Consider the following 22,000-nt stretch of genomic DNA (forward strand, 5'->3'; position numbering starts at 1 on the left):
GTCAGCTCAACCGAATTGCCCGGAAAGTGAAATATGCAGAATGTATGGAGTGGTGGAGCGAAACAATAGTCTCTCCTGATTGCAACCTGCAGTTGAATACGAACTTGTGGCCTGTCTTTGAGGTAGTGTTGTGGACATTGAAATCCTGTGGAATGACCTGGGTTGGCGCCCCTAATGCCTTAGCGCATACACGCATTGTAGTTCCTGCACACACTGCAAAATGGACCAGCAGTGGTCGCGGCTGCAAGGCCAGCGCCCCGGGCCATTTGACTTCTCAACGAATTTCAATGTCCACAACAGTATATTATTGAGTTTGGGTGGTGGGTGCCCAGCTCCTCATCTCGCATCACGTCCACCATTAACCGGTGCTTTACCAGGCTATTATTCTCATGTGTATGAGATGTATTCACGCACGCCTACTGAAGTAGTCATGACTGAAGTGCTGGTAATGTGCAAGGGAAGCCTGTTCAGGAGACCACCTGGCAGATATGACCACTATTCTTCGACAAGTGTATGCCACAGAATATACATGGTCGTCGTGGTGTCTGAGGCAACCTACGCTCAAAGATTGTGAAAGGCCAGTTCCTTGGCGTGTCACTGAAACCATGCTTCACTGATACTTCAAGTACCTGCGAATGTCGAAGAAGTGGACAGGCTCATTCCAATACCAGTGTTGCTGGATATTCTCTTTTTTTTATTGACTTAACCTGCATGTGTTTGGTTTGCGTTCTTGCTTCTAGGCATCTCGGTGACTTCTTCCAGCTCCCCAAAAGCAATCCAAAATGGCCTGTAAGCTGAACATGAATGCACTTTCACTGGGAATAGACTTTGTTGCATGGAAACTTTCCTCTATATTTCTGAAAGAATGCCGCACATATGAGTGTAAAGATACGGCTAGCTGCCACAGCAAGTAGCAAACATCAAGGCAACATGTACAGTCATGCAGCATTATTTGTATACGAGTACTCCGTAGTACACACGTCACAGAGCACAACGCATCATTCGGTTGCAACTACTTCAAGTAATAGTTTCATGCCCATAGGCAATCATCAGACAACTGAGATCGGGCTACTCCGTAGTATATACGCTTGTATTATTAATATTATTATTATTATTATTACTTGTACTTGCATGTACGCATTGGAGTCAACCATGCCAGCATGATCCACAACTTCGCTTATGCTGAACATGATAAACAGGACTATGACAGGGGAAAAAAATGAGCTAGAACGATGATAATAATAATTATGATAATTATATCATAATATATACAGTGTAGCTCATGGGTATTGAAGATATGTCATTTATGAATATGTCTATTTCAGCCTGAGTGATAATGATAATGATACGCTTGTATGCTGACATTTTATTGTTTGCGACTTTTCGTCAGATCTCGCATCCTGGAACGCATGGCTTTGACGAGTGGATGGCCACAGAGCGCTCTACTCCCACTGCTACTACGAACTGTGGATGTTTCAAGCCAGACAAATGCCAGGTTAGGAACTGTTCGGGCACTTATGGCATGAAGATTTAACCTATTGTATAGTAGATCACCCCCCCCCCCCCTAATTTGTGAAAGATCAGCTAACTGTTCCTGTACCTGCCATGGTATTCTTGTCCATATTATCACTAGAATATTCCGAGTCTGTGGCACAAGGGGGGGGGGGGGGGGAGGGTAAGGTTCCCCTGACAAGCTGGTGATCAGTCTTCTTTCATGGGGTATGATGAATTGAGAACTGAACATGTTTTGAATGTATTGTTGTGTGTTCTTGCTGCTTGTTTTTCACTGTGGTGCCACAAACTAGAATGGTCATTGGCCAGACAATGTTGCTTGTAACAACTACCGGGGTCAGAATACACCTGCCTTGCACCTCAATGATGCTGGTGAGTGTACTACGAATAATACTGCACCAGTAAAATGTACCGGCGACAGTACTAACGCTTTCCAACCTGTTTCTATATTCTTTTTGTTCCATCCGGTGACCTGCAACCGCACCAGTGAACGGTTTGCAGTAGCGGTCTATCTGCAAGCTCTAACTTTCGGGGCGCTGTCACCATAGGACTAACGTATCCTTCTTTTGAATTGCTGTCGGAATTGCCCATGCAGGTGTTATGTTTGGTGGTGCTACCCCAGTGACTAATCTCAGCACACTTATTCCTGGTGACGACAGTGAGTATATCGGAAATGTCGCTGAGAGTTATATCCGCAGACAAGTCGCCAGTGGAAGTCCTTTCTTCCTCTACTTACCATTCCACACAGGTGAGTGTGTGTAGTCTTACTCGTGTTCAGCTTTAGTTTTTGTTTATTTATGAGCCAGGGTATGGTAATAAACCAGCCAATGTAGAGGAAAACAATGGCTAATGACTGCATTGTGCCCTGGCTGGCTCATTACTCCCTGGCTGGCTCATAACTCCCTGGCTCATTCATAGAACCCCATGAAGGAAAATATACTTCAAGTACAAAACGTATTGGGATCCAGGCTGGTCACCGCCTGTCCGCGTTTTGTTCTGTAGCAAAGTACATTAATCACTGCAGTTCTTGGACGTCACACGATAGTTATTTTTCACCGGACACTCTAGTTATAATATTGTTATCCAGCTGGGCAGTGATCTACATGTCACGGATCTGTTCAGCTCCAGTACTCTGATGCTTTGCTTGCTGTTCACTGCCTGGTCATTGCTGTTGCCTGTGCAGTTCACATCCGTTACATCGCTGTGGAGCCATATATCACAATGTATCGCAAGCTGGGGAACTTCAGTACCACGGAAATTGACTACTTTGGAGCAATATCAGCGATGGATGCTCAGGTTGGAGTCACTGTCACACTCACTGTAGAACCACTTAACAACACTATGCTATGGGACCTCTGAGAAAGTGATGTGCAGGCGGTTAGAACCAGTACTTCTCTTGCAGTGACGCGTGTGCCGTTTATATGTTTTGAGATGATACTGCATTGATAGATTGACTACAGTCCATTTCAAAACTATAGACGCGTACCTAGGCAAAAACCGTTATGCCAGCATCTATACCACATAAAATCTGTGATCACTTTGTGCATAATTTTTTCCAAATTGGGCGTCTGTTATCCGATCCTTTAGAAACTATATGAGAGTAATTGTGGAGCGGCCTGAGCAATATTCCGAAAACTATTCTCAAAAAGTTCCAGCCAGGGTTTTTGAAATATTTCAAAAACCCTACGCGTCTATAGTTTTGAAATGCACTGTAGTGGTGGTCAGTGTAGCCCAGTGAATGCAGGCCCGAGACAGGAGCTCTGACAGTACCGGAGAGCAGCTGTACTGCAACTGCACAGTCTGTCGTGCTGTTCAGTGATACGTGTTACTGTATAAGACTAACTACTAAACTGAGTGCAGTTCTTTCTACAGTATCATTCTATCTATTACGGGTACTATTTTCGACTGGATTACTGTGCATGCAGTGTCTTTTAGTGATTACCGTATTATCTCTAATATAAGCACAGTCTCCAATAATGGCACGTCTCCAATAATAGAACACCTTGGGGCGGCATTCAAAAAATAAAGTGCTCAGTCTCCATTATAAGCACACTGTGTAAATTCATTGTCTGTACCGGCGAAAAAAAACCCTGAAATGTGTGTGTCTGACATGAATTTGGCATGGCGACATGCCTCTGAAATAAAGTTGAAATAATAATGGAACAGTCTCCAATAAAGGAACGTCTCCATTAATAGCACGGGGCGGAGGTACATTGAAAAAATAAAGGACCGTGCTTATATTAGAGATAATACGGTAAGCATGTTTTGAGTAAATCCCTTGTCTCATTGAATGCGTCATGATTGAATGTGTGCACATGTTTTGTATCCTCAGGTGGGCAGAATACGTGCACTGCTCAGAGAACTTGCTATCGAGAACAACACATTGCTTTGGTTTGCAAGGTGAGACAGCATGGTTGCATCACAATTTTTCCTGCGGAAATACAGCACTCACACAACTTTTGTTTGTGACAAATTCTGAAAGCATTGTCCTTTACAAAGAGTACATAACCCCAAGGGTATAGAACTCTGCAAATGGCGTCTGGCGCGGCGCGTTGCCTGCATTACGTAGCCACGAACTGTGGGCCATTGCTCATTAGTGCGGATCTGCTACGGTTTCCTGCTTCCAAATCCGCTTTCCCTCGGAGACTTGGATGGTTTTGTATGTGATGCATCACACGCAAGCACAGCCTTTGAACTTACTGTATTGCGCGTGAAATTGTTGAGGCTTAGAATTCAGGCAGCTGAGTCGTCATTAACACTACGCAATGAAGCCAGCGCCGTGCAGGGCGCCCATAGCTCGGAGATCAGAGTTGCACACTCTTGGGGTTATGTACTCTTGCCGCTACTTATCTCGACACAAAAATACTTTCAGTCTGTGTAAAAAAAAAACAAGTGCGTCGCCCGGGAATCGAACCCGGATCAACTGCTTGGAAGGCAACTATGCTAACCATTACACCAGCAACGCCTTGATACATGCCTTTGTTGTTGGATGGCTTACAAGGACAGCCACTAATGAAGTGGCCACAGCAGCGTCGACTGGATGTGACTTTACTGTGTTCGTCCTGCGTGTGCTGCTGCTGCTGCCTGTTCTGATTGCAGTGACAATGGCCCAGAGAATGGAACACCAGGCCAGACAAATGGACTGCGTGGACGCAAGCGTGACCTGACCGAAGGTGGAATTCGGGTCCCAGGGCTGCTGGAGTGGCCGGACAGAATCAATGAGCACCGGGTGGTGGAAACTCCTATTGTGTCTAGTGATCTTATGCCTTCTTTCCTGGACCTGGTTGGAGAACACATGCCAGACAAGGTTAGAACTGGACGCATTCACTGACGAGCAGCAGTTCAGGTAAACGTGTCGCATAGTAAATGAGACTCGAGGATGGTGTCCTTATATTATTTGTAATTTTGTCCAGCGTCCTGTGGATGGTCGCTCAGCCCTGGACATTATTGATGGTATCTCCATAAACCGCTCATCACCCATAGGATTTGCATACAATGTCGGCGGCAGTTTCAACGGCACGTACAATGTGGCTTGGGTTGATAATCAGGTAGGTTAGCACTAGGACTCTAGCTGCCTATTCCAGCAGTCTATTGTCACAGTATCATCAATCAAGGTGACGACATCAGTATGTGATGGACATGTAAGAGTGTGATTGATTGTGGAGAAGAGTGAAATGGAATCATTGCTCACTCATATCACAAATATTGCAATCAAAGTAGTTTCATGTCCAGAATATTTTCTTGTCACAATCAAGAAAACGTCCTGGACATGAAACTACTTTGGTTGCAATGTTTGTGATATGAGTGCGCACTTGATATTATTCATCACCATAAGGAGGCGTGGAAATAATAATCGTACATTTCCACGCCTCCTATTTGGAATCATTGCTATACAAATTTTCCCGTTTTGTGTCATGAATACCTTTCCTCTTCATATGTTTCTGTGTTTGCATCCAGTACAAGATCTTTGGAACAGTCAAGAAGGGGAAATTGGCAGAGACTTTCCTCTATGACCTGACCAAGGACCTGGCAGAAGCAAATGATCTATCTGCCAAGTATCCTGATATTGCTGCACGGATGATAACTGACATGGTGGCGTGGCTGGAGTCAGTGGAGAACAGTGCTAAGACTGAGAGTCAGTGTTACTCTGTCAAGTTGCATCCAGAGGATGTCATGGATGAGACTGATGCTGACCTCCGCTTCCTCGAGTGATGCGCACTCCACGATCTGCACTACATAACACTAATCACTACATTGGTGTTTTATCCCGGGGGAACTCTCGCCGGTCACAGCAGAAGTCCATCATCATGGTATCTAATAAAAAAGTAAAGTTAGCCGGATTCGCGGCCGCATCACCTGGCGTGTTGAGAAACACATCAAGCACATACATTCGCATCGGCGGGCCACCACTTCGCCCATAATATCCTTAGTGTCGAATGCAGACCTCACAAGTGAGTCAGGGGAGAGAGGATAAGTCTCTCACCAAGCGGGCATGTAAAGGCCCTATAACCCCATAAACCGCATCCTTGTTACCCTCACACCGAGCAAGAAAAAATAATATTGGTGATGATCAAAGCCCAAGGTTTCTTGAAGGGAAAGAACCAAGGAACTACAAGTTACGCTAACGTTTAACTACTGTCCACTAACACCACCAGTTACTAAACAATCACCTTGGTCCTTTCTCTTTTGTATAAATTAAACCTTGGCTCTCCATCCGAGTCCGTTTCTTGAAGGAGTTCAACTTTCTACCTGGCTAGATCGTTCCTGGAGACCTGCTGAGTTGTGTCAGGTACCTCCACCTTCCTGCGCTCGCAAGGATTTTGCTGCAGACGCAATGTGCATGCCCCCCCCCCCCCCCCACACACACAAACCCCACCCTTTCATGCACCAAAAAAGGAAGAGACAATGGTGACACACTTCAAAGCACAGGATTCAGTTTCGTTGTAGTCAGCTCAAGTAACTTTGGTCCACTCAATATCAACAAATTGACGCTATACTTATGGTATTTTAACACAGTATTCTATGAGCAGGTGGCAGGAAAGGGAAAGACAATGACAGATTGTTTGGTAAAGATGACATGTACATTGTATGTGCCCTAAGGGGTGTTGGCAAAATCTTGAATAAAAACATAATAATTATGGCTTGGAGCAAAACTACCAATAAAAAAGTCTATATTGTTGTTGTCTAGTTCAGTGTGATAGCCCGGGTCAGTCGGAACTGATAACAGCAAAAAGTAAATATTTCTTATCAAAGTAAGAGAGGATAGGCCAGGAATGAAGCGGTCACAGACATGACCAGTCCGCAGAAAGAGGAAGACAGCAGCAAATCCAGTGGCTACAGTGCACGGTGGTACTAGCACAAAAGGCAATGGATGATGAACGCATTGTGAAAGACTGTGAAAGAAGACCTTTCTTCACAAAGTTCTGGTAACGGACTGGTAACAGACTTGCAATGCCATTTCTTCCTATGCTGTTCGCATTGTGTCAGATATTGCAGTCAAGGGAACTAGCAATCAATACTAAGATCAACAGATATTAGCTGGACATGTGTGCGTGAACTAATAATTGTGCTGCACTAGGGCATGTACAGTGGCTATGTGGCTTCTTTTGTTAATCCTAATTTCTCTATTGTTTCTTCAATGCGTGTCTGTAAGACAGACATGTGATCGGTGAGGAAATCGTGCATAAACTCTTCGCTCATCATCGGTATAGGGCCGGAGTGACCAGCTGGTTGAGCTGATGTTGCCTGCGCTTGTGTAGATGTTCCTCCCGATGCTACTGCAGTATCAGTGCTAATGCCAGTATGCCGGGATAAGTCACCTGATGTGGAGCTGTAGTCTAAGAGCTGTGCCGTGCTGGCAGTGAACGATGACGTCACATCACCATCATCATGCCCACCGTTTGCTAGTCCATGGCTAGGCATACGTGCTGCCTCCACGTGGCCGCTCCTGCACTCCTCACTGCGCCTGTCGGCGGGTGTTAAATACGGGTTTTCCGCTATTGCCGCTGCAGTGGTTTGCGTTTCAATATTGGCATGGCGACTGGTGCTTGGCTCTGAATCTGATGTAGTCAGTGAACTGACCGAACCCATGTCAGAGAACTAAACAAAGAGAAAGCATACAGGAACACTAAGAAGTCTGAAGGCTGCGCACAGAAACACTAAACAAATAGAGAACGCAGACAGAATAGTAAGAGCCCTGAAGGCTGCACACAGAAACACTCAGAAGTCTGGAGGCTACAGAAACACTAAACGAAGAGAAAGAACACACAAACACTAAGCTGCAAGCTACACAACTTTGCAAGAAAGATGCAGGACAGTTTGGTTAGAGCAAAGTAAGACAAGGAGCCGGTGTGAAGAGAGGAATACAACAAATACAACACATGTAGTGCTATCACTATACTCAGCGTACCTTGCTTATAGTGGACGGTGTTGCGGAGAGCAGTTCTGAGTCCGCCGGTATAGTCCTGATGCTGTCCTCACCAGTAGTGAAGCGTGGCTCTGTTGCTACTCTAGCTGGTGGCATTGACTGCACCGGGCCAGTTGATGCTGCTGTTGCTGTAGAGAGGAAATTCTGTCTAGACAACAGACTGTAGGCAGCCTGAGGTTGGCTTGCCGGTGCTAAAACTGCTACTGCTGCCGCTGCTGCAGGTGGTACAGCATTTTGGAGATGCGGTAGATCAGTAGAATACGAGACGGGAGCAGTGACGCTGACCTCATACCCTGTCCTATCCCCTGTGCTTCCATGCGATAATACTCGTGTTGGTGATGTCACGTTTAAATATATAGTATCACCCGCCGCCATACGCTGGTGGTCTGTAGCAGCAGCAGCAGAACCACCTGAAGCAGAGGTCGGCATACCTTTCGATTGAGATGGCCGTTGATCCAGTCCCGAGGATGGTGCTGGTTTCGTGCCCAGAGTGTGCAGGGAGGAGCGAAGAGAGGCATTTTGCAATCGCAACTCATCCAGCTGGGCATTGGCCACCTAACAGAAGTAGACAAGGCAAGAGCGCCCAGCAACACAACACTAGTACTATGTGCTATGCATAGTGAAATTGATGATTGTGAGGGACGTATCATGTCATGATATGAAAAAAAGGGAAGAGCAAACAGCTGCATCATCCATCAGCAGTGCCCCCCCCCCCCACACACACATACTAGGGAGGTTTAGTCTCACGTAAGCCGTGGGTACTTTACGTGTGTGTACCACGTGATACTCAGTGACCCACGTACAGACGTTTTCTGATTCACGACATACCGTGTATGGAGGCTCACCCCCGTTCCGCCAGAACGTGGGTGAAAATCAGAATGGAGTGCATTGTGCGAGCTGTGAGGGTGCTCAGCTGAAGAAGTTTCCGAAGCACGAAATCAAAATATTGGATGAGCTTCTTAGGCCCGGGTAGCTTCGTCTTTGACCAGGTTTGGGCCTTTCACTTCATGCTTTTGTTTGTTCCGTGTGACTAAACACAACATTGCAACGTGGGTGCCCTTCATCCACTTCACGTGGATCACCCACGTACGCGTTTCCGTTACGTGGGAACTAAACCTCCCTACTGATACACACACTCATCATGCTCACCTTGAGCTGTGCCTGGCAAGAATCCCTACTATCCATCGTTTTTCTGAGCTGCTCTTCCGTGGTTCGTACTTGTTCTGTCCATCGACTTGACTCTTCCTCACTGCACAGATAGGACACAAGCAAGGCCACAAAACGTCAACTTCAACTGTTTGTGGTGGCTATAGCATGTCATGCTCAGTTGATCAGAGAATTACGTGGGTCGATGGATACAGACTTGACAATAAACACATGTTGGGCTGTGGCGCTGTGTGTACTTGCATGCACTTTCTTATAGCCTGACACAAGCTAATCTACAGCAGGAAATGCAGATGATCGGAAAGACAATTACATACAAACCAACTGTAACATATCGACTGGTTGACATGCTCTGCCATCAGCATCAGAAACCAATAGTATAACAAAATCCTTTCACAAAAATCCTTCCACAGCGTCAAGAGCATAATTATAATGTATAAGTGATATGCTGCCAAAGGGTTGGAGAAAGGTTATGGCTACAAACGCTATTTGAATTTCCCTCAATGCTAACAGTATCAGCAGAAACTTATCCATATGACGATTTTGACGTTGGAATAGATCACAAAACACCACACTGACCGTGCTGATAGACGCGATTGCAGTTGTAGCACTTCAAGACGAGTTCGCTGTGCCTCTGACCGTTCCTACAGGAAGTACAGTGCATACATAAGGATGTACAGTGCATACTTGCCAACCCAGCTAAAGCAATCCCTTAGTCACACACCCAGTTTCCCTTGATTTTCTCTTATTTTCCTGGTTTTCGCCAATTTCGGCCATTTTCTCTTTTTTTGGGCAATTTTTGTGTATTTTTCTGCAAGTTTTTGGCAATTTTTTCATTTTTTTTATTCATTTCTAACCCATTGCTCATTGGGGGACCAAAACTTGAGTTTCTTTATTGTCAGATCGCCCCAACATGCCGTGATTCTGTGAAATGCAGGGCCGCACGTGCCCTTGTCATACCACAAAAAACCTTTTTTACCACTCATGGTTCATTGTCAATACCGGTAGTTTTTCGATCAAAGTCAAAAATCCCCGGTATGCCGGTAGTGACCGTAGTTTCCGGTATAATTACGGGAAAACCGGTATGGTTGGCAAGTATGACAGTGTGCTGATAAACCAAAACGTTGTCCTTGCCATCCATGCTATATGCAATGTGTCAGTCTTAGCAAAGCAAAAGCACAAACACACAATCTGAGAGAGAGAGGAGAGAGAGAGAGGGAGGGAGGGAGGGAGAGAGAGAGAGAGAGTGAGCGAGATAGAGAGAGGGAGAGAGAAAGAGCAGCAGCAATTTGTTGACAGTAACATGAAAAATTCAATTTCCTTGCAACATCACCAGCAGTAGTCCAGGACACACACCTCAGATATGCTAGACTCTTTGCTTTGCATCTCTTGGTAAAGGTTTCGATAACGCTCACACTCACACCGCTGTTAATAGGAAGCAAACACCAAACAAAGAAAAATGAAAAGTTACAAAGTTGCTGCAAGACCATACGGTGTCAGTTATCGATACTGATATGAAGTTATGAGAAAGGAAGTAGATCTGATGACTAATGTTTGATTGTGCTGATATGGTTACACACGCCCGCACGCACAGACAAACATACTGTAAGGAGACATACCGTGTTAGCCAAGTCTTGCTTCAGGGCATTATTGTCGTGTTGGCAGGACTCAGTTCTGCATAGCACAAACGAAACATTATGTAATGCTACAATATACTTTACGCTTCCATAACTTGACCATAAGACTATCAGAAAACACACAACACAGGTGATAATACCACTACTACCTGGTGTGGGGTGTATAGTAATGACAAGTGTATACATGGCATACTATTGATATCAGTGGATACATGCCGTCATACCGATAACAACAACACTGTAACAGCCAAACATTACCTTTCACCGAGTCTCGAGATTTTCGACTGCAACTCATTCTCTGCGGATCCAGCACGTCTGTCAGATGGCAGAGGTATGAGTTGACAATATGCAGACATGAAATGCATACATACCCGCACGTATGCCCGCACGCACACACACACAGACGCACACGCAGACACACACACACACACATACACACACACATACACACATACACACATGCACACACACACATACACACACACATACACACACACACACGCACACACACACACACATACACACACACACACACACACACACATACACACACACATACACACACACACACACACACACACAAGTCTAGTTGACAAGGTAAACAAACATGCCCACCCCACTTGAAACCAGGTAGTACCAGTGTGTGCTAGGAACGCCAAAACAATAACAACAGCCATGCTAACATCAGCACATCCTAACAACAAACTACTTACTAGAAAAGTACATACAGAAACACAACCATGATTGTGTACAGTACTACAGTCAGTGGCAAACGTACTGTAATCGACGACTGAGATTGTCCACCTCTTGACGCAAGCGATTAAGTTCTGCTGATGAGCTTCGTTCCTGGCTTTCCTCAAATGCCCTACATGTCAGTAAGGAAAGAAAGCAAGACAAATGGTGGTGCTGGGAAATATAACTGCCGTGGTGTGCTAGACTCACAAGAAAGCATAGAGCAAGAAATACAAGGATGGAGTTGTTGTTGTTTGGCTTTATTTAAAGTGGAGTTCCGGGGGAGTTTCAGCACCAACACTATCACAGACCAACACGTGTAACAAACCCAAACAATTGTGCTACAAATAGTGACATCACCAGTAGTGTGTGTCCCTACCTGACGACATCATCTTTCTGCAATAGCTTGTGCTCCAGCTCAGCCACTCGACTAGCATCACGTTTTTCAGTGTGCTGTGCATGCTGGAACAGCAGAACACAATCGTTGATGTGCTCAGCAACAAGGCTGACAATAACAAGGGTGACATCTCATATAGATCATGGAAGAGAGCTTAAATAGTATACAAGTTGGAATTGAGGCATACTCTTAGTGTACTGTACATAGAGAATGTACTTAGAAGTGCATGGCAGGAATAGCAATGATCATTCATCAGCCACCAGGGTGAATCAGTACCAAGAAGAGGAAATAAGCAGGCAATCCACACAGGGAATTACAAAACAGCAAGCTTTCGGCTGCTATGGCTACTAACAATTTCTTTCACACACTGATCGTGACAACGTACCAGTAAGTCCTCCTTGATTGCTGATAGTTCATCCTTCAGGCAGGCGTAGTTAACGTTCAGAAGCTATATCATATGTACATGGGAAACAATCAATAGTCACAGCACACATGCACAGCATACAACACAATACCGACCATGCAATCAACAGTCCGTAGCCAGCAGGTTTTCATGCTCTGTGTTTCCACAGTGTTTTCACTAGGTGTCCGGCATCAGGCCGGCCTGGTTTCAGCACTAGTTAGTACTAAGCAGTAGTAGTAGTAGTAGGCGGACAGCCTCGGCCATGTCCCGAGCCACATGTACAAGGAATGCTGCTCATGGGATGACGGAATCCGAAGTAAAACTGTTGTGCTCCATCCCTGGAATAGAATCGTCAGTCCAGGACCTATGCTTCGTGCAACGGTTCGGCTTTTCCTTGTCACAAATCACGCAAAACGTGAAATGCTCCGATACATCTGCGCTAGTCTATATTTAATATTCATCTATTCGTCTTCTCTGTTTGTGCCTAAGTATGTTTTAAGTATATTATTTGTTTTTTGTCTTCTCTGTTTTTGAAACTTATTCATAAAATTTCTTCACCTCTTGTAGGAACCAGGCCTGGACGAAAGGAATCGGTGAATGTTCACTTGATGAAGCAAAAATATACCACACCATGCCATTCCATAGCCCAACAAATGAGAGCACAGCTCCCTACAAACCACCACCCAAAGAAAAGACGAAAGCAGAAGCACTCCTTCCACTTGCAATGCAACTCACTTCTAGTTCGCCATTAGTTTTTGTAACTTGTCTTCTCAGTGAAAGGTTTTCCTCTGTTAGATGCTGAACTTGTGTTTGGGCTTTGTCCAAAGATGACTTCGTGCTGGGGACAAATAAGAAAAAGAAAAGACAAATAAGAAAAAGGAACGTTGAAGACAGAGAGATACACACGAAATACGCATTCATTGAGGTGAGAGAGAGAGAGAGAGAGAGAGAGAGAGAGAGAGAGAGAGAGAGAGAGAGAAGAGAGAGAGAGAGAGAGAGAGAGAGAAAGAGAGAGAGAGAGAGAGATAGATAGATAGATAGAGAGAGAGAGAGAGAGGGGGGAGGGAGAGAGAGACACACACACACACGCACACATACACACAGCTAGACTTACAGCTCCAGGTTACTAGTGCTGGTCATGCGAAGTGTGTGAACCTAACACACAAAACATCAACAATAAGAATACAAGAATAACACAGAGCACAATGAAATCTCATCAGAACCCCTCCTTGTGCTTTTTCATGCAAAACGAAAGAAAGATGAAAGAGAGTGAGAAAGAGAGCGAGACGAAAAGAGAGTGAGTTGAAGTACAAGTGTAAATGTACCTGCCTGTACACGTAGCATTGTCGTATGCTCACAAGCGAAAATACATGTTGTCGTCAGATGTCCTACCTTTGACTCTAGCTCGGAAATGTGATTTTGATACTTCTGGCTAGTCTCCTGAGCTTGGCACTGAAGGGATGTGCGATCTGCCTCACACTGTTCCAGTTGTTGCTACAAGAACAAACCAAGAAACGAGGAAGATTCAAATTTCAGCATTTGATGGCCGGTTGAAACGGTTACCAAGACACGAAAAGAAGAATCCGATCAACAGGGAAAGAAAGAATACACAGTAACTAACCCGTAGCAAGCTACATTTTTCCGCCAATGAGTTCGTCCTCTGCCGCACAGAACTCAGCTCTTCCTTGCAACTGCGCTCATCCGCCGCGGCTGTTGCTAGCTGTGTTCGAGCAGACTGAAGACAGAGCAGGCAGAACGCACTCTTGACTCCTGACAATGTGATGCTAGCTATTGCTGTCAACAGAACCATTGGCTGTATTAAAGGCTATTGAGTTCCAGAGTTTGATGTACAACGAACGTTACAATGGAGGTCAAACTGCAGATACAGTCAAACATGTGTCCATAGGAACTACCCCATGGTGGACAGAAAAGAGTTTTCCAGATAGGTGATCCTCTGTAGATAGATTCAGTTGTGTGCTGAAAGATGGTTGCGTGCCTGACTAGGTTGGTGCCTCTGAAGAAAGGTGGTTGATCACAACAGATCTGACTGTGTACTGTACACACTGTAGATCAAACTGACCTGGAGGTTTTGACGTGCAGATTCCAGCTCAGTGGTCTTTGATGCATTCTCAGCCTCCAGCTACAAGGAACAAATCAAAAACAATGAGGGTACACGCACATGCACACACCATGTATGTACCATGTATACGCCCGTCGCAAGAGAAGCACGCAAAGCCACTGAAATGACTGTACGAGACTTGTACATGCAGTGAACACCACGCATCGCCAGGGCGTCTTCTATCGCGGCACTCAAAACCGCCACTTGCATGCAGTACTGCCAGCAGTGCAGCACATCTGCGGCCAAAAAATCGAAATTCAAAACTTTTTCCAAACTTTTTCAAAAGGAGCGCCTTTTCAAAACTTTTTCCAGACCTGGAAAATTGAATTATAAAATCCAAACTTTTTCCAGACTTCCAAACTTCGCTGCGAGCCCTGACTTAGTCGACACTGAACTGCCTGCGCATGCAAACCGAACTGATTTGCAGAAAATAAAGTGAACTAATAAAATTATGCTTTGCTAACTTCGAATTATCAGCACAAATCCCACTTTTCCTATGAAAGTGGATTCCGTGGGACTTCTAATTAACCGGACATACCCAGTTTGAGGTTCGAATTATCAGAAATAGTTATGTGGAAATCTGGAAATCGTATTGATAGAAATCGGTCCCGGAAGAAATTTCTAATTAAGCAGTAAGTATGTTCTAATTAAGCCATATTCGAATTATCAGGATTCCACCTGTACATAAATTGTATAGACAATCTAATCAGCAATAGCCTAGACTAGAGTTTTCATTCATCCTGCTATTTGTAACCCTAACATACAGTATTTTCTCTAATAAGAGCACGCGTCTCTTATTTTTTTCAACCACCCTCCGACCCTTGCTGTTGTTGGAGACGCGCCTTTATTGGAGACTGTGCTTTTATAATTTCAAGCCCATTTTGCTGTGTTCCGGTTTTCTTTTTGTAGTGATCTTTTTCTTCATATTTCTAATAATAAATACCAGTGTCCATACCGGAAATTAAGTTGCAAGTGCCTTTATAGGAGACAGTCGCCTTTATTTTTTCGATGCATGCGTGCAGTGTGCTTTTATTGGAAACTGTGCTTGTATTAGAGATGATATTGGTGACAAACCCACCTGAGCGTGTCGATCCTTAGCACGTTGCATGTGGCGCTTGTGCTTGGCCTTGGACTGCTCATGGGTCTGTCTGAGCTGCTCAGACTGTGCACGCAAATCTTCCAGCTGCTCTGACACACCCGAGTACTGACGCAGCTGTGCAGGACAGCAGCAAAGAGCACAGAGTACCGTGCCCAGTGAGTGTAAGCAGAGAAATTACCAACTTATCAAGTGAGCATTTGCTATGGCAGCTTCATACCACAGAAATAGAACACAAACACTTCATACTCGTAGCAGCGCGGTGGAACACCAACAAATGAACGATCATACACATTTACACAAATGTCACACAGAGATACAAGATGACTACACAAGCGGCAATTACATCAAGCGGCGATGTGTTTGGAATGGCCCTACAGAGGATATCAGGAACATCACGATTTTGAGTACATAGCCCCTTCAGAAAGTTCTATAAATTAGCACTAACCTGTCGCTGTAATTGTAGGATTTCTGACTGTAGAGTGCCATTGTGTTGAGTCTGTGACTGCAACCGACGCTCTAAACTGTTGATCTAGACATTAGACAACACATTGAGGCAACCAACCATAGGAGCACATAGATAACAACAGGCATTCAGTGAATATGAGAGTGCGTATTGTGTGTGTGTGTGTGTGTGTGTGTGTGTGTGTGTGTGTGTGTGTGTGTGTGTGTGTGTGTGTGTGTGTGCAGCGATTTCCAATCGATAGGTTGTGGGTTCGATTCCCAACGATTATAGTCACACACGTCTTTCTTCTCTTTCTCAGACTCCTCCTGACTTTTCTTTCATTCTCCTGGGTGGTTACCAACAGCCAGTGCATGCCGGAGTATGTGGTGTGATGAGTGTGCGGGAAAAAAATGAAAAAAGACCAAAAAGTAGGGATTCACTGGCCAGAAAAAGCCACTTCATAGCTGTGTGGTGTAGACCAGGCTGAATAATGGCGGTCAATTCTTCAGCCTTGCAAGCTGTTGAATGGTGCAATCCCAGCACAAGCTGATATGGCTCCTGCTGTAGCATCGCTATCATCGCCTCCGGCGATGGGCGTCAAATGGTCCAAATGGTGTGTGTGTGTGTGTGTTTGTGTGTGTGTGTGTGTGTGTGTGTGTGTGTGTGTGTGTGTGTGTGTGTGTGTGTGTGTGTGTGTGTGTGTGTGTGTGTGTGTGTGCATGTGACAAAGAGAGAGAGAGAGAGAGAGAGAGAGAGAGAGAGAGAGAGAGAGAGAGAGAGAGAGAGAGAGAGAGAGAGAGAGAGAGAGAGAGAGAGAGAGAGAGAGAGAGAGAGAGAGAGAGAGAGAGAGAGAGAGAGAGAGAGAGAGAGAGAGAGAGAGAGAGAGAGAGAGAGAGAGAGAGAGAGAGAGAGAGAGAGAGAGAGAGAGAGAGAGAGAGAGAGAGAGAGAGAGAGAGAGAGAGAGAGAGAGAGAGAGAGAGAGAGAGAGAGAGAGAGAGAGAGAGAGAGAGAGGAAGAGAGAAAGAGAGAGAGAGAGAGAGAGAGAGAGAGAGAGAGAGAGAGAGAGAGAGAGAGAAAGAGAGAGAGAGAGAGAGAGAGAGAGAGAGAGAGAGAGAGAGAGAGAGAGAGAGAGAGAGAGAGAGAGAGAGAGAGAGAGATCACAGGACTCCAATACATGTAACAGTGTCCAGTACCTGTGATGAGGAATCCACAGCTTTCTGGCGTAGAGTTTGCAACTCACTGCGATGACGCTGTTCACTAGTACTTACTACCGTGTCTATCTCACGTAACAGCTACAGCAGTCAACACACAATACACGTAACAGCTACAGCAGTCAGCACACAATACACATCGCAAAGGGAGAACAAGTCCCGTACACATACATCATTACAGTGAATGGAATATGTGCTGTGCCTTTCTATGGAATGCTTTATTGTGCGTAGCAGAAGATCCCTGAAAAGTAATAAAGTGGTGTCGGAATTGAGAGATTGTCTTTAAATGAACTATGCATCGCATAGTGTACAACAATGCATGCACACTGCAGCACCGTGATACAGCCAGGGCGTCGGAACCGCACCGGCCGGGGCGGCCATGGCCGCCCCACTTTTTCGGCCGTTTTTTTTTTTTTTTTAGCACACTGCAACAAAGCGCGATGATCTCAGCGCAAACGTGGCAAATCCTTGTCCCCGATCGTGGTTTGTTGCAGAATCAAAAGTCCATGTACACTGAAATGGCACCAAATGCCTGGGAATGCTTTCAATTGGCTTCAATTTTTGAATTTTTTTCCCGGGGGAGGGTAATGTTTGTCCCCGATCGTAGCATCTTCTTGGTTTTTTGCAGAATCAAAAAGTCTTTCATTGTAGGTACCGTACACTGAAATGGCACCAAATGCCCGGAAATGCTTGCAATTGGCTTTAATTTATGAAATTTGTTCCCGCGGGAGGACCCCCGGACCCCCCTTCCATGGCCGCCCCACCTCCAAAGTCGTTCCGACGCGCCTGTACAGTGCAAGTACAGTGCAAGTATAGTGCAAGTACAGCGAATCGCCGTAGTATATCATGTACATGTATAGAGATGAACATTAGATGTGTGGGTGGTGGACACGAGCATTAGATGTGTGGTGGACACGAGCATTAGATGTGTGGTGGACACGAGCATGCATGCCTTAATAAGGCAGGTACTGTGTTTGGTTTGTGCAACTGCCAGATACAGACTGTACACATGGCCTGTACAATTACGCATAGTACAAAAAGGAGCTTCAGATACAAGTACACATCGTGCAAATGAGAAGTACCAGGCGGGGTGAAAGCTATCCATGGCGCTGTTAAATGTACAAGTAATCTACTTCGTGTAGTCATGTGCTTGTACTGTACAAGAGGTAAAACGACACTGTAATCCTGTACTAGTGCGTGCAATCTAAAATTTAAAAATACATGTACAATCTACTCCTAGTTATTACTGGTTTAGTTCAAACTCCCCCACGTGTGCTCTCCGGAGTGGTCGACCTGATTCACCACACCAGCAACATGAATATAAGTGTGTGTGTAAATTTAAGCTGTTGGATTCTGTGGATATTGGAGTTATATCACCATACAGCTGCTTTGATCATGCAGGTCTCATCAGTGAAGGTCGTAAGAATATTGAAAGGCTAGAACTTGTGCTGCTGCATACCCCAGTCCTAACTGATATTACTGTTCACTTTTCAGTGCATTTTCGCATGTACACAGGAATTGATGATATTGGTGACTGAGATACAGTATCATCAATGTATTTTCAGGACTTACTTGGGAGAATTCAGGAGGTCTATCAGCACCACTGCTCGACATGTCTGCATGGCACAAACACGAGACCTCAACTAATTCCACCGATGTTCTGCATCAGTGCATGCCACTTTGCACTAATCACTTAGATCTCCGTAAAGAGAGTTGATGGACAGGACACACTACTACTAGTACTAGCAGCATCAAAGAATACTTTGTCGAACTCCCTGCCAACACAACAAGATCAATGGTCGTCACTCATCGCTCAGCTCATTCTTGGCTTTGGAGATCATGATCTTGCCAGATTTCAAATTTCCCGACTTATGACGTAATTATTTGTACGGTTCCCGCGCTTCGGTTCGGTTGCCAGGGACAGCCCCCGATTGCATTCTGCCTTGGATACGCTTGGAAACAGTCAACGCCGTCATGCTCGACAGAGCGACGCGCACGCGATGAAGTGTGCGTAGTTCAGCGATTCATTTTCAACCAGGCTAGGGCTACATACATAGGCGATACTGCCGATAGGGGAGTCGACTCCCTCAACGAAGAGATGCACCAGCTCCGATCTGTTCACTTGGGAATTTTTCAACTCGAAAACAGTGTGACTGTGACTGTGAGTGTGAGTTTTCTCGATTGTGTAGCAGTTTCTTGCACTTACTTAGTGTCCGTACTCCATCCACACGACCAACGCTCAAGAAGCGCACTCACCAGACCTTTATAATCACTGCTTTCTGTGCAAGGTTTCTGACAATTATTTCCTCTGAGAAAGTAGCTAGTGCACCGGTGAACTCCTATACCCTAACTGTGGACCTGTACTGTGGCATCGTGGTCGTGCAGTTGGTGGCTAGGCTATGGCGAGCCTCACTCAGACAGTGTATGGCGGCCAGTTCCGCGACACAGCACCGAGCATCCGTGCGGTGAGTGGACACTCAAAGTAACATTAGTTATTAGTGCATCATGCAGATGTGCAGTCCGGTGGTCCATACTGACATGTGGACCGTTGCACTGAGGGTCCTTGACAGATAATTTCATGTACATGTAATACATGTATATCAGCCCCCATTGGTCTGTACACTGCTGAGAACCATTCTCAGTAGCCAGGCCAGGCACTACAAGGCCAAGCTCAATGGACCATGACTGGGGTTCCAGAGCAGGAAAGAAACCGGTCTGCATTTCCAGAACCGGATTTGTTTGATACAAAGTTAGCGGCTTTTGGATCAAGAATGGATTGAATTGCACAAAGCCAGAACCGTCTTTCCATCCTCAACTATGGCAAAGTCACATCCTCACCCAGTCTCTGGTTTGCCCAACTTCAAATGCATGCCAAATACTGAGAACTAGGAACTAGGATGCACTTGTAATACCATGTGACAGTGTACAGTGTAACCTGTGTAAAGCGACTGCTCAAGGGACCTTCAAAACGTGGCCGCTGCGTACAGGTGGTCTCCTTGACAGGTTCTACTTACTGTGCATGCATGCATGCCGCCACCATCACAATCATCACAATCATCACAATCATCACAATCATCACACGTGTACATGTGTACATGACTGTATGCACTATACACTATGCAGGCTGGCAAAACAATCTCACCGCCAAGAAGCACTACCAAGGAGTGTATCGCTACCACACTGGAAAGGGTAAGACCAGTAGTAATAGAAGTGATCGTAGTTCATGTGTGGCCATTACCACACGCCGGTAATGAGGTCACTGGCACACTGGTACTGGTGTTAGTGTGTGTGTGCACATGTGTCACTTTTCCATATGTACGCACAAACGACATGCATGGATACTCGCACATACACAGACAGACACACACACACACACACACACACACACACACACACACACACACACACACACACACACACACCGGCATCATCACTAAGACTTAGTATAGACATGTAACCTATGTGTATGTTGTACACCCAAGCAACCCGGGCCCCTATCTACAAGTAACAAGATTATAAGCTCCAAGAGTGTGCAACTCTGCATATGGGGTGTCCGACACAAAACCTCACATCAAGCGTTTCAGGTACATTGCACGTTTTGCACTATGTGCAATGAAGGCTAGCATGTGTGCAATGCGAATATCTGCCATGATCAGGCTGAGGATTTGCAGAAGCTAAGGGGGTTTCTGTCAGGGTGCTATTTGCTCTGCTGCTCGCTGAAGACGAGCTTGTGTTCACATGAATACTGAAACAAGGGTACAACTTGAAAACAAATCACCTCCATATCAGTATCTAAGTCTAAACAACATTATGAAATTGGCTATGTTGGCCGCTGATTCTCTTATTCTATACTCGCAGCCGCCCACACCAGAAATAGTACGAAAGTTCCAACCGACTATCAAGCGACCAGAAGTGGGTGAGGAGAGAGTACACTTTGGCAGGGCGTATGATGACCCAACCACGGCTAGGACTATGAGACATGGCGTCGACACTAAGCCATCACTCTTTGTAAGTTGTCAAACACTGATACCGGTACATGAACTGTCTTTGGAATACAGTCAAGTTTTATATTATCACATAGATGTAGAGCGCACAGCTCCTAAACAGACATACCGGGAGAGATGAAGAGCCAGTGAGTCACAGAGCCAGAGAGTCATAGAGCCAAGAGCAGAGGTAAGTATGATTCTTTCCCTTGCAATGACCTTTATCTAGCGCTCCCTGTCAGCACACAAGTAAAATGTACATGTATAATGATGAACATTGTGACTGTAATGGTCCATCCATCTTTGCCTCTCTCTCTCCCTCACTCACTCACAGACAGGTGACTTGGCAAATCCAGCCCGGCAGACCAATGTTCAACAACGCATGGAGGAGATGAAGACAAAGGTCTATGCATCCAGTAAAACAGCGCCACTGGGTAAGCGCTACAGAGTCACAGAGTCACAGTGTTCATGACATGAGATGGATGACGTTGGTGGCGTATTGTTCATGCTGGGTAGATGCATGCGTTGCTGCCTATTCCTATAGTATTCACATCACTAGTTGACTGTTCTCCTGTGTATTCAAATCATGGAAAGGAGGCACGTGATCTGCTTCACAGAGTTACAGATATGGCAAAGCATACACTTAGTTCTATGAATGTGCCCATTAGTTGACCTCATGTGCATATTAGTATGAATGAGCGGTACTCATAATCTGTCTGCACATTGCCTAGGCACAGACGTTCATGAGTCATCTTTGACCTCTCATTGATGATGCTATGACGTACGGTTCTGACAATTTATGCTCTCTGCTATATAGGACAGTCACATGACCAGACTCCAGGACTACCAAGGTCATTTGATCCCATGAGATCAA

General features: G+C 45.3%; 3 protein-coding genes and 1 non-coding gene across 5 annotated transcripts in view; 2 read left to right on the top strand and 2 right to left on the bottom strand.

Moving 5' to 3' along the window:
* The window catches only part of LOC135808989 (steryl-sulfatase-like), a 10,031-nt gene extending 3,761 nt beyond the window's left edge, over window positions 1-6,270 (top strand). Inside the window, exons 4-12 of the mRNA XM_065322245.1 lie at window positions 741-789; window positions 1,391-1,495; window positions 1,806-1,884; window positions 2,108-2,260; window positions 2,696-2,808; window positions 3,845-3,912; window positions 4,612-4,819; window positions 4,926-5,060; window positions 5,470-6,270. Coding sequence (XP_065178317.1) covers window positions 741-789; window positions 1,391-1,495; window positions 1,806-1,884; window positions 2,108-2,260; window positions 2,696-2,808; window positions 3,845-3,912; window positions 4,612-4,819; window positions 4,926-5,060; window positions 5,470-5,724 — 1,165 coding nt within the window. The 3' untranslated portion in view covers window positions 5,725-6,270. The remainder of the gene's footprint in view (window positions 1-740; window positions 790-1,390; window positions 1,496-1,805; window positions 1,885-2,107; window positions 2,261-2,695; window positions 2,809-3,844; window positions 3,913-4,611; window positions 4,820-4,925; window positions 5,061-5,469) is intronic.
* On the bottom strand, window positions 4,406-4,477 carry Trnag-ucc (transfer RNA glycine (anticodon UCC)). Its single transcript has one exon. It is a non-coding gene; the product is annotated as a tRNA-Gly (tRNA).
* Window positions 6,271-6,443: 173 nt separating the features above from the next.
* Window positions 6,444-18,970, bottom strand: LOC135808987 (coiled-coil alpha-helical rod protein 1-like). 2 transcript variants are annotated; one of them, XM_065322241.1, is made up of 19 exons: window positions 18,716-18,970; window positions 17,126-17,224; window positions 15,936-16,019; window positions 15,470-15,604; window positions 14,353-14,412; window positions 13,894-14,007; window positions 13,665-13,766; window positions 13,387-13,427; window positions 13,008-13,110; window positions 12,255-12,317; window positions 11,852-11,934; window positions 11,519-11,605; window positions 10,999-11,055; window positions 10,723-10,777; window positions 10,460-10,528; window positions 9,683-9,747; window positions 9,089-9,188; window positions 7,922-8,494; window positions 6,444-7,611 (listed from the first exon to the last, which is right to left on the bottom strand). In XM_065322241.1, exons 1-19 carry the CDS (start codon window positions 18,755-18,757, stop codon window positions 7,105-7,107), a joined length of 2,439 nt encoding a protein of 812 aa, XP_065178313.1. In that variant the 5' UTR covers window positions 18,758-18,970; the 3' UTR covers window positions 6,444-7,104. The 2 variants fall into 2 exon arrangements, with proteins under 2 accessions (XP_065178313.1, XP_065178314.1); XM_065322242.1 differs by lacking the exon at window positions 10,460-10,528.
* Window positions 18,971-19,241: 271 nt separating this feature from the next.
* The window catches only part of LOC135808991 (EF-hand domain-containing family member B-like), an 11,348-nt gene continuing 8,589 nt past the window's right edge, over window positions 19,242-22,000 (top strand). Inside the window, exons 1-5 of the mRNA XM_065322247.1 lie at window positions 19,242-19,608; window positions 20,267-20,332; window positions 21,002-21,151; window positions 21,461-21,560; window positions 21,944-22,000. Of these exons, the coding sequence (XP_065178319.1) occupies window positions 19,543-19,608; window positions 20,267-20,332; window positions 21,002-21,151; window positions 21,461-21,560; window positions 21,944-22,000 (439 nt within the window). The 5' untranslated portion in view covers window positions 19,242-19,542. The remainder of the gene's footprint in view (window positions 19,609-20,266; window positions 20,333-21,001; window positions 21,152-21,460; window positions 21,561-21,943) is intronic.

Source organism: Sycon ciliatum, chromosome 2 (genome assembly GCF_964019385.1).
Source record: "Sycon ciliatum chromosome 2, ocSycCili1.1, whole genome shotgun sequence".
Classification (NCBI taxonomy): domain Eukaryota; kingdom Metazoa; phylum Porifera; class Calcarea; order Leucosolenida; family Sycettidae; genus Sycon; species Sycon ciliatum.